This window comes from Linepithema humile, chromosome 3, assembly GCF_040581485.1.
Source record: "Linepithema humile isolate Giens D197 chromosome 3, Lhum_UNIL_v1.0, whole genome shotgun sequence".
Lineage (NCBI taxonomy): Eukaryota > Metazoa > Arthropoda > Insecta > Hymenoptera > Formicidae > Linepithema > Linepithema humile.
In genome coordinates, this window is record NC_090130.1 from 31,007,355 (window position 1) to 31,019,931 (window position 12,577).

Below are 12,577 nucleotides of genomic sequence, written 5' to 3' on the forward strand. Positions count from 1 at the left end.
TTGAATCGATATTTTGCATCGGCCATTTCGCGTTGTAAAACAAAAAATTTGGAAAAAAATCACGCATTTTCGAGAAAAAAAGCAATATGTGCAATGTAATATTCTTCATGTGTAGAAATTTATACCTTATACCATTCCTGCGTTAAAGCCTCTTTCTCTTAGATTTCTCTGGCCGTCATTGCGCCGCGTTGCATGCCGCGCGTAAAGGTTCAAAGCGTTACGACTTTATTTTTCCGAAACGACAAACACCGCTCGTACTCGAGCTTCCGCGAGCATGAAGCTTTTATTTCACCCGGAGGCGACAGACCCCTGTTACCGCCACCTCTACGCGAGGGGACGAAAAGTGGGGAAGCAATTAAAACATTGCAAGGTGAATATTTTCAGTAGCGTACTTTTTCTCATCTGTTGCGTGCGAATTATCTGCAAAATGGGGACGATTACATTAGAGAACATTTGCGGAAATTCAAATGCAATTTCCGCTTGTGGCGTCACGTTTGAAAAACTTAAATAATCTTGGTTAAGTGTTTAATTTAGTTACGCAATAATGATTTTTTGATTTTGCTTCCTGGGTCACGCGTGACTTTCATGCAAAAGAAATCAAACATGTATACAATAAAATAGATTTCAAAATTTAAATATCTAGTGGAAATATTAATACTTCGCATCGCAGAGAAATTTATAATACACATAGTAATTTGAGACTTTTGCATAATTTTACTCAACTGGCTTCTACTAGCAAATTCATTTACTAACTCTCTTCTCGAAGCTGAAAACGTTGAACATTATTATCTAGATTCTTTAGAGAATATTCGTCCATAGTGCAAATCGCAAATCCGCGTAAAAACAAATCTCACAATGTAAAAATTAAAATTTAATAATACGAGCTTTAATGCAACGCTTTCGCATGTAATTGTCTCGTCTGTAATTGCGGTCCAGTTAGTGAGTGAATTTTTTATTGCCCTCCTCCTTTCTCTCTGTGACACGTGAGTTTTAATACTCAGTGTACGACCTTCGTTAAACAACATCGAGATTTAATTAGGATTCAACGTCGACATTTCCGACGTTGTCGCGTGGAAAAAACGAAAACCTGCCCCGTCCGGGCTATTCGCGCTCTGCGAAAAAATTTTAATTTCTTACGAGTTTCCGTGACGATCTAGTCACGAAAGAGAGACTAGATCAGAATTTTCGACCGGTGAAATATATGTACCTCGGGTTCGAATTTAGAAATAGGACAATTTAAAGGCGGCCACTCGGTGTAATGACTTACGGCTTGTCAAGAGCAGCCCCTGTCACTCGTACGAGGATCAATGATCGAGCTTGAACACGACCCGCTTAAAACGGGCAGCTTAATTCGTGCTAATTTTCTGCCCGGCGAAATATTTCATTGTAACAGAGCTCGAATTTTTAGGAATTTTATGTTCTCTCTGCCAATACTCGCGATTTAACTAACATAACTTTTGCGTAATTTTGTAACATGATATTAACAGAAAACACAACTTGTTATTTTCTAAAAAAAAAAAAAAAAACAATTGAAATATTTATTTATACGGAAAAATGATATTGTTTTGGAAAGGAAATATTCAAAATTGTTTGTCTCGAAAGATAATTTTCTATAAAACCATTATTCTACAATTTTAACTTAGATATATTTTTCCACATAAAAATTATTTCCTTCCCGTTTGCACGACGATTTTATCGCACTTTGTATTTATGGTATGTTCATACTTGGCAATTCATTTGTAAATCTAAGCCGTATCGCCGGAAAGTTTTGGCACATTGTTCAAGGAACAGAAAAGGGAAAAGGCTAAGAAAGGTGAAAGGTGTGCAATAGGATGCAAGTAGCTATAGCGGCGATATATTTCTTGAATTATAAGGACGCGGTGGCGGAAGCGTGAAGAAGGTGGCGAGTCTACCACGAGCGAACAGCCGACGCGTGTGTGAAAGAAGAGGGCGGGAAGTCCTGAAAACTTTCCGAGATCGAACACGACTTCTTCGAGAAGCGAAGTCCTGCTCCATTATGGGACTACGAGCACCCTCCTCTCTCTCTCTCTCTCTTTCTCTTTCTCTCGTTTGTTTTTGTGATATATCTGTCTCGAGTACTGTTCTCTCTTTTTACACTTTCAATCCCAAAATTTCGCTGGGAAAAAAATTGTCTTGAAATTTGTCGGAAAGTCTGTAGTCGTGAGACGTAACATTGTTTCTGTATGTGGCACTTTGCGTGTTACATACAACGATTAGGGTTTCATTCAATTCGCCAGAGAGAAGTTATTACGAGTTTTCCTCACGAGCGGGAGTTTAAATGGGAAATCTGACCGGTTTCTGTAATTTTGTGCCGCATTAATCAATCAATCATTATACTCGGAATATAATAATACTTCAGGCTCTCGAGAGGAGAGAAAGAGGGGGAGAGAGAGAGAGAAAAGAGGGCGGAAAGGGGGGCCGGGGATCATTAGTCAGAAACGTCAAAGACAAGGCGACGGTTCCGCGGATAGGACGCAGTACGGTCTTTTGTACGATTTATTTTCAGCGGCGGGAGTTATTATTCCGCGGGCATTAAAGCCGCGTTTTCCAGCCGCGCGCGTTTTTACGCTTTTAAACGGCAAATTTGGACGGCGAACGTTCGCGTCGTATTACAGAAGCGTGGCCCAGAAATTAAAATTCGGAAGATTGCAAAAGATTTATTTTAATATTACACTAAATACATTTGCATATCAGTTTATTATACGGAATTTACTTAGTTTTTGTCGTACACGAGCATTACTAATGCGTGCCAAAATGCATCTCAATTTTAGTATCTAAATTAATCTCTAATATCTACTTGAATTAACTTTGACAATATTATTTTAATTATTCCGAAAAAAATTCTGTCGTAATTAAAATATTGAAATAGTCGATAGTTTTCGAATTATACATTAAAATTCAAGTCGTGATATAACTGACATTATAAGCGTTTTAATTGTCATGTCGCTTTTTCGACTGCCAACGAACGGCAATTCAGGAATGTTAGGATCGTCATGAATCTTTTAGGGTCTTACATGAATCTGTCATGTTAATGAGAGCGGAACGTTACGGTAGGACGTTGTCGAGCACATTCACATTTGCATAGTACAATCGATAAAGTCTTTTTCTTACCGGGCATGCAAGTGCTCGATTGTAATTCAGGGGTCTAAATGCGAAGTGATGAATCCCGGTAAAACGCGTGCCCGCATGGACTGCGTACGTAAACGTATTTAAAACTAATATCGAACTGCTTTGCATCGAAGAGTGAATTTGCATATCATTTGATCGCGTAATTATAAATTCTCAGTGCACAATTCATTGTAAAATGCATATTCTCTGAAAACGCGAGCTTTCCACATCTCCATATCGTCGATATAGTTGCAATAAATGCATCGAGGAAAACGGAAGTTCCGGCAAACACAAGAGAAAGACTACGCATAAGACGCAGTACAAAGTAATATCTATTGCTATCAGGTCGTCGAAGATTGCCGATATACGATAAGCGATATTGTATGGATTTAGACGAAGTCTTATGAGTCGTATCTTTCTGACGTTTTTTCTACTCGGCCGTCGGCGCTTTATGCCTTTCTGCACTTCCGCGACGCACTTACGCCGACGACGCCATTAAGCGGGATGACCGCGCTTTACCACGCTAAAATTGTAGCGCGGTGCAGCTGATACAGGAGCGTGTACAGGTGCTGTATGCCAGCCGAGAGGATATTTATCTGCGCGGTTCAACTGTCTTTTCTTCTTAATTTTACTTTGTTATTTACTTCGAGAAGAAATGCGATACTGCGAAGGAGAGTCAAAAAGTAATTTAAGTGGTACCTTAATATGGCAGTAAAAAGGGACTGTAAATATTAAGGTTACTTTTTGACTCTCCCTTGTATTACAATGTGTTTTATTTCTTACTTTTAAACAATTAACGCGTAAGGCTCGTTTTAGATGATTTATAATTTGCGATAAAATTCGAGAGTGGAATTGTATTTGTATTATGTGCCGTGTAAAAATTACAATATTTGAAAAATATACTATGTATTATAATGTATTACAAACATGTATCAGTGATATATTTTGTGTGCGTTCCGATTCTTCGGATTTCTTTTATTACATAAAATAAATAAATAAGTTTCTATTCAGAATTCTATCAGGAATAATAGACTGTCTAAAGCGGGCTTAATATTATAGTAAAAATTATTAATTTTTATCAAGAAAAAAAATTATTGCGAATAGCAAAGAACACAACTTCTGCTACGCTCTGTATGCTGCATTCTTTTGCACGCGTCTGCATAGAATAATTTAATTCTGTTCAAATATGACTCAAAGGACTAATCTTCAGTTACGAGCAGGCGCGATTATCCGCCACGAGTTATCGTTGCGACACTGCTGATCTTTGTCGTTAAAGGGAGAGCAGGGAAAGATAAAAACAGGGTTTTTCGCGCGGAATCTCCGCGCATATCGTGCGTACCGCCGAGTTCTCAAAACTATTTTCCCGGGGCGTACGATAGGGCTTAAATAGAAGAGAGAGAGAGAAATAGAGAGAGAGAGAGAGGGCGGGGGCGGAAAGCATTGAGACCCATCGTCGGCCGATGAACCTGAAGACACGAGGGGATTGCATCCCACCCATCCTTTATCAGTGCCCGAGAACGTCTGTTGCCACGATACTAGCCCTTTCGTAATATCGCGGGAGATAGTCATTGCTCTCTTTATCGCAGGCCTTTCGTCGCGGCAACAGGGTCGAAACGAGTGCTCGCTCCCTCTTGAAAGCAGTAACTGATAATAAAAACGGAAGGAGGAAAAGGGGTCCTACCGACGCCGTATTCGTTACCCGAATCTTCATTCATCTTGCCCCGCGCCCCAAGAGCGGGACACGCGGCGACGACTTCGTGATCCGACGGGGATGCGAAAGATAACATTTAATCCTCTGCCGAGATAGGAGGATAATGTCTACTTACTGCATAAAAGTGCGCTTCTTGATATAAAACTTTTCTGAAGAACCGACAATTTGCAAAGAGATACATACAAGTTATATGAAAATCGCCGGAATATCCTTTTAACGAAGTTACTTTGATCAATTTCAAATGATTTTTCGCGCATTAAGCTGTACAAAGATCAATAAATAGCGAAAAGTTATGTTCTTTAATCAACTAAAGTGAATTTTATTATTATATAAATTAAGTTTAAGTAATATGAACATACATGTACATGTGTGAAATTTATATTATTTCCGTCAAAAAAAAAAAAAAAAAAAAAAACTTTTAAACGTAACTTTAAATTTTTAACTATGTAAGAAAAAAACATATTGCAAGAGGAAATTAAGCAAAATGTAGCGATGCCAAACAAGCAGTTGTAACGTCTTCCGTAATTGATTCTCGGCGCACAAACAGGTTAATTAATTACTTTTGACGGAGCTGAATTTGATCGCAGTTTCTTCGCGGCCTATCAAGTCGAATAGGGTTTGAATGGCGGTTTGCATGTCCGCTCCCGCCCCCTTCTTTACCCCTTTAAAAGGAATCGAATTAAGAAACACTCTTGCTCCATTGCAATTCTCCGCGTTGCGTATTGAATCGGCGGGCGGCGCGCAGAAAATGAGAGTTCCTTTCGAACGGACTTTGTTAAAACGGATGCAGCTCGCTCCGCGAACTCCTTTCTTCATTAGAAAAAGAAACTTTCCGTCGGGCGAGCGGCAATGGGAGCGATTTCTTTTCCCACCATTTACGACGGTGGTGAAAGCTCTCACGGACAAATTGCGATCAGAGAGCTTCGTCGTCGGCACGACACGCCGGCGAAATGACATCAAATTAACCATCGCTCAGCTTACTTATTGTTACTTATTGTTTGTCGCGCGACAAAGTGTGGCCGGATCCGACCAAATTCAGATTAATCTCTTTGCCGCGCGCGAAAAATCAAATATTACGCGCCTTTTTCCACCATATTTTTATATAATTTAGCAAATATCCGTAGATTCTATTACTTATCGTTAAATTCTTTTAAATTGCAATAAAAATATAAACAGAATATTTTTTGTTTAAAATAATATGAATTAAATTGGACTTTTTTAATGCTTTCCATCCATTTAAATTTATATTTTCAACTATCTCTATTTTCGCGAGAATATAATATCATACGCTGAACAAAGTTTTCTTCGTTTTTCGAATTTAATTTACACGCGCAAAATTACGGAGCACCGAAATCCTCAAAAAACCACAGCGGCTAAGAGAGTTTCAACACGTATAAGCGCGACTTAATATGTTCCAGTGGTTACTCGGTGGTTATTAACACTAAACTCAAATTGACATCTTCCGGCGGTTTCTTAGCAACCGCAGCAGTTGCAAAACATTCGAGGGGGAAAAAAAAGGGGAAAAAGCCGCTTCTACTTTGCATAAAAGAAAAATCTAAAACAAGGTCAACGACGAGAAGTTGAATTGCTCGAATCCGATATTCGGTAATCCCGTATCGGGGACTCTTCTTGAGAGTGAATCGCCAATAGCTGCGTAAATAGACATTTGCACATGACACAAGATTGCGAAGAAAAAAAGGCACTAAATCCTAAACGCACGGATAACTACTTCTGATAGAGGCGAACGCTTCGCGTCGGTGTTTCCTTGAATTAACGCGCGCGCCGCTCGACAACGTCAGCGCGCTGGAAATTTCATTTCACATTCGACAAGGATGAAATTTCGAATGCAGATTAGTTTCTTGTGCAAGTGCACCACCGCGCCGCGCCGCGCCGTTCCGCCGTCGCGCGGCGACGCGGCGAGGAGGGCCGCAAGAATTACAACCGCCATAATGCCCGCGTTGTAAAAACCATTTGCTCGTATCCGCACGCGGTTACGCTCTATATGACGTTACTTTACATACGTAGATCGCATTAAGGCGACATGATACGCGCCGGCGATTTTTTTCATTATGATTCGTAGTAGCCGGCAAATTTTTGTCGGGAATAATTTGATTTTCACGTAACGAGACTGCCGCGTAAAAACGTTTTGTGCCGTTGCACCGGTCGAGCACCTTGCGAGACGCTTACGGATAATTAGATGAAAAGATAATCGAACGGAACCCGAATTTATCGCGACAAGACGTTCGTTACTCCGAATTGTAACGGAGATGCATTCAAGTTATGGACGCATTTATCATATGAACTGCAGTATGGTTCAATTTCCAGCTATGTGCATCTAAAAGTTTTGCAATTAGGAAGATCTGAATTTTATGCGTTTAAATGAACTCATTAGAAGGAAACTTTGCGGGATCCAGAGAATTTTAGATTAAATTTGAAGTTGTTATATCGTGGAATATTCATAGTATATAATAATCTTATATAATTTCCAGAATGGCTTCTGTTTTGTTTTCGCGGTTTGCTAATTCATCTGTCGTGCAAATGATTTAAATAAAAATTTCACACAGATAGTTACAAAAAAAACTATAAATTATTTAAGAGAATGTTTCGATTGTCGTGGGATTAAAACAAACGTTGCATTAAATCTATTTCACATGTTTATAAATAGGTATATGCGACAAAAAGAGAGAGAGAGAGAGTAATAGTTATAAGATAAACCAATTTTTAAAATTGCGACAGGTCTCCCTCGGATCATTATCCCCTCAATTACGAATGTGGTAATTCGTATGAAAGTGTCATGTACTTGCGCGATAAATGTTATAATGGCTTGGCCGTAAATTACCGAACTCAGGTGTACACGATTGGGCTTAGCTCCGCGCGTCTGACTAATCACGGACTGTAACCACTGTGAGGTTACTCTAATACTTCACAGATCCCCAATAATTTGCGATTGGTCGAACGTATCGTCCCTTCGTTACGCTACTCTCAGCTGTTCCTCGAGGAAATTCTCACGGTTATGCAGACAATATTATTTAAGAAGCGATATATAAGGGGCGCGTAGATGTCAACAATATTATTTATATCTCGCGACGGTGATATGCAGCTTTCATTACAGTCGTTTTTTCCGCGTTCATAATTCAAACAAACGTAAATAATAACGCAAGTATTTTGCCGCCACAATGCTGACCGAGTTGAACGAAAGTGGGTGAGCGGGGCCGATCTTCAAGAGTCTAAACTGAAAATTTCCGCAGAATGCATAAAAGCGCAACGTCAAGACAAAGAGGCGCGTCTTCGTTCTGCTTTCGAATTGTCGTCTTAAACCCGTGTAAAACAATACGCTTCGTCTTCCACGGCGAGCGCCTGGCCCCGCGCGCGCACGACTGTCTATTCCTCTCAGAGAAGAATCGTTTCGTATACGTCTAATTACTCGATGGCATTGTTTACGCGGGTGCTCGTCGTTTGCCAGTCGCCTTTTCGTGCCGGTCTCTTGTTAGTCGAAATCCAAACTCGATATTACTTTGGCCTGTGTATCGAGTAAACGACGGAATCCGCTTTGAATAAAGTCACGTCATCCGTAGTATATGAGCGCAAGCGTTGGCTCTTCGCTCCGGGAGCCACGTCGCACTGTAATACAGTATAAAATAGGGGTAAGCCGCCGTTATTTCTATCGCCCGTGCCATAATAACGTCATCGACAATAATATTTCAGGCGTAAATTATCGTTTTTATTATTTCGCAGAAATAATGCCCGGTTCACTCTTTATTTCACGCACCAGTCCCGCTTGTTTCTCCATCAACATCTTACGTGTAGGAAATTTTGCGCTCTCTTCGCTCTCGCCACAATTACCGCAACTACACTGAATACTCGTACGCGCCTACAGAAGTTGCAAATTCCGCGCGCACGAGAAGGTGAGAGAACGAGAGAGGCAGTTTGGACATTTCGCCAACTTTGCACCGCAACGGTGTCAAGTTTTATCGCCTCGCCTTTTCGCTCATCACATTCGAAACTTGTCGGGCAAGACCGCGCCTGCTATTGCACGCCGCGGCGAAGCGGAAAGGCTCGCTCGCTCTCTCGGGTCTGCGACTTGATTCCGTTTTCTGTCGCGCGACCACGCGCCCACATGACGAATACACTTGGCTCGTATTGCGTGCGCGCGGCAGTGGGAAGCGATAAATGTACCTAACTTCCGCCGTTTTCTGTCGCAAAGTTGTCGCGGACAAACTTTTGCGCGACGACTTCTCTTTCGTGCGCAACAGCGTGGATACGATCGGTGCTTGAGGTTCTACGGCTCTTCGCTCTCCGCGAAGTAATCATACATCTGTACATCACGTGCTCCAAATCCTTACGTTTAAAAAGCAAAGAAAAGTAAATCTAATATCATGAATTTTAACACGTTAGTCACATTTTGAATTAGAAACGTAAACGTAAGTTGCGAGATTCGGCAAATCAATTATATGTTTTAAATAAAATTATTTGAAAGCAATAATGCGATAAATGTGCATATCTGCACAAACATTGTCGTAATTTTGTGTTATATAACAATATTTAAATAACACCAAGGACCTATGTTATTATATATATATATATATATATATATATATATATATATGTTTCCGACCTATGATTGAATTTGATTGTTAGTTCAATTACGTTAACTCGTTGAGCGTTGAAAATGAAAGGAGATGGATGGACGTCACCGTCGCTATTATAAACGTAACTGCAAGAAGATCGATATGAGTGTCACATCAATTTAATATTATGATTCGAAGTGTCTAACAAGTCTGCTAGCTACGTTGCGCCAGGTAATGGAGTTATCAGTGTGCTGCTGCACAAGAGAAACTTGCCTGATTGGCGTTTAACGCCTGCAACGCGCCAACCAGGTCGCTAAAGGCGATGTTATTGCCGCGCTGAATTTTCATATCTACGTATCTCAATTTTTTATCTTTACTTCGGTGCGATTAATTCTATGACGTTGATTCTATGACGATTGATTCTATGACGTTCTAATGACGTTGCAATTGCAACGTCATTGAAACCATAAAAATTATTTCTACAAATCTCCATGAATCACACATTGTGATATCAGGATATGAAATCGTTAATATTAAAAAGAGCTCAACTGTTAAGGCAATCGTAATGGTCTGATGACGATTTTTATATATCGAGAATAGGATTTTTAGATGTATCAGAAAATTTCTGTCGATCTTGCTACACGAGAAAACAGAATTACATCACAATCGAAGATTAAAATTTCTCGCATGGTATATATTGTAATACATATACTGAAAGTCTCCTCCATGATCCTTACAATGTATTATATTTCTTTCTTGATCCTTGATGTAATATCGCGGAAACAAACGGGTCGCCATCATCCCAATATAACCGGAAGGGGCGGCGGATGCGCGTTTTGATCTTTACGCAAAGTCTAGATGAAAGGATAAGGAATATCCCTGTGGAATACCGTTGCAGACGTTGACGCGACTTTAATGCTCTTGTCAGTAATATATTCCATCCTATCTGCTCTATATTTACTTTATTATTTTTATTTCAGTCGCGATCTGTGACTGTCCGAGTCAATAACATACAGTATTGTTAACGGGATTTTACGGGATTAATGTTTAAAATTTATCAATTCTTTGCTTTTTTTTATGAAATTTTAATCCGCCATTTATAATATAGAAGTTAAATAAAATTAATTAATAATATGTAACAATATGTCGATATTCGATAAGTGCGTTTGAGACAGTATTTGTTATTTAATAACTTTTAGTTTTTCTTTGTAATTTGCGATTTATTTAATTTCTGATCGTCGAATACGAGTGAGAGAATATGATGGATTCATTTAATTACATTCATCAGTAGATAATTTATACACGAATCATCAAAAGAATACACAGAATAAATTGTACCTATAATTATCTGACATAACGTGTTTAATTACTAGCGATTCTCATTAAATTTTTGCTCATTTTTGCCCATGCATTATGCAGTGTATTCAGTATTTTATTAATTAATAATGTAACAATGCGGGAGAGTTGTAATGTTTTCGGTACAAAAGATGATAATTCTTCTGTGACAATTCATACAAAATGCCTCTCGATATATATTCATATAAAAAAACTATAAATTACAACAAAAAATCTCATGACATGCATTGCAAATAAAAATGTGTGAAAAGTCACAAAATGTAAAATAAAGTTATGCACTCTTTGCAATGTTATATAATAATATAATTTATGTTTCAGCTGGATCCATGATTGTGGCAAAATGGTGGATCGGCAAAAAGCCCTTTTAATGGTGTTACTGGCGCTTCTGATCTATCCAAACGATATCTTTGGTAAGTAACCTCATCGTCTCTGCGTCGCTTGCAAATTAAACACAAGTAAAAAAATTTCGACCAATTTATACGATAATCTGTACGTAAGCTGTACGATAATCCTAAAATTTGCGGTAACGGAGCGCGGATCGAAGGGGATTTTGGAAAAAATAAGATTAATTTAGCGAAATTCCCCTTCGCGGATCACCGACTGATCCCGCGATATTAGAATACCGAGGACGAGAGCAGATGCCCGTCGCGAGAACAAACGTTCTCGTTTGCAGATTTCGAGAGCCGCCAAACCCGATGAATACGAGGGCCATGAGATATATATCGCACTGTATACGGGCAATTTTGCAACTAAGCCGCTCGCTGCGCACAACCACCTGTAAATACAATGTCGGAACTAATCCGCTTTTGAAACGCACACTTGCACGGCACGACATACGGTGATATTGGCCTTACGACCTTCCACTCCGGTGAGATATTACTTTTTCTGAATACCAACGCGTGCACCGGATAAAACGAACAAGTTCGCCGTTCCGCTAAAACACGCATATTACAGCTCATTCCATTTTACTTATCCGTACAGGTAGAATCGCGCATATTTTTTTTCTATAATACCAAGCCAAATTATCTGAATATAATACAGTAGATAAATGTATGAAGCGAATCAACTTTGTTGCAGCGCAGATTTCTAAATATAATAAATCTAATTGTGACAATATTTAGTATTAAAAGCTAAAAGGTTTTGCGAATTATTAAGCTTCAGCAAATAGATTTTCCGTTCATTCCAAGTGGAGTTTATTTCAGAAACAGAAATAAAGCAGTTTTAAATTTAATGGAAAAGCAGAGTATAGTTAACGGTTCTATGTTCGAGTATCGATAGCAATGATTAATTAATAAATCACTTAATTGGGATTATTTTGGATGTCATATTAATCATCTATCGATTTCTTCACCATTATATATATTTGTGTAAATTAATAAATTATTATACGAACACACTTATACACACGTACACACGGACGTTAGTAATTTTTAAATCACAAATGTTTGAAGAAAAAAAAAGAGAAATTTTAACGAGTTACAAGGTAAAAAAATGATAAGAAAAATTGAGTTGTATGCGGAAGTAAAGATGCAAATTTAGAAAGCTTTGTCGATGTATATAAGATCAAATGTAATTTATCATCCTTTGTCTTGAATAACTAAAAACGTCTGTTAAAAAGCTAAATAGACGATTGAAACATACAAGGTAATGTCCGCGAGGGGAAATAAAAGGTTACGATTTTAATAAAGAGTGCAGATGCCGTAAGAGACGAGCGATGACGGAAGGGGCGGCAGACGGGCGAACTGCGAGAAAAGATAGGTGGATATTATAGTTTGACGTAGACAAGAAAATTTCGCAAACTATCAGGGTTTTA

At 38.9% G+C, this 12,577-nt stretch overlaps 1 protein-coding gene across 1 annotated transcript in view; it reads left to right on the plus strand.

Annotated features, from left to right (window-relative positions):
- LOC105670391 (lachesin-like) overlaps nucleotides 1-12,577 on the plus strand; it is a 67,834-nt gene that overhangs the window by 16,202 nt on the left and 39,055 nt on the right. The window contains exon 2 of the mRNA XM_012363896.2: nucleotides 11,083-11,174. Within this exon, the coding sequence (XP_012219319.1) occupies nucleotides 11,105-11,174 (70 nt within the window). The 5' untranslated portion in view covers nucleotides 11,083-11,104. The remainder of the gene's footprint in view (nucleotides 1-11,082; nucleotides 11,175-12,577) is intronic.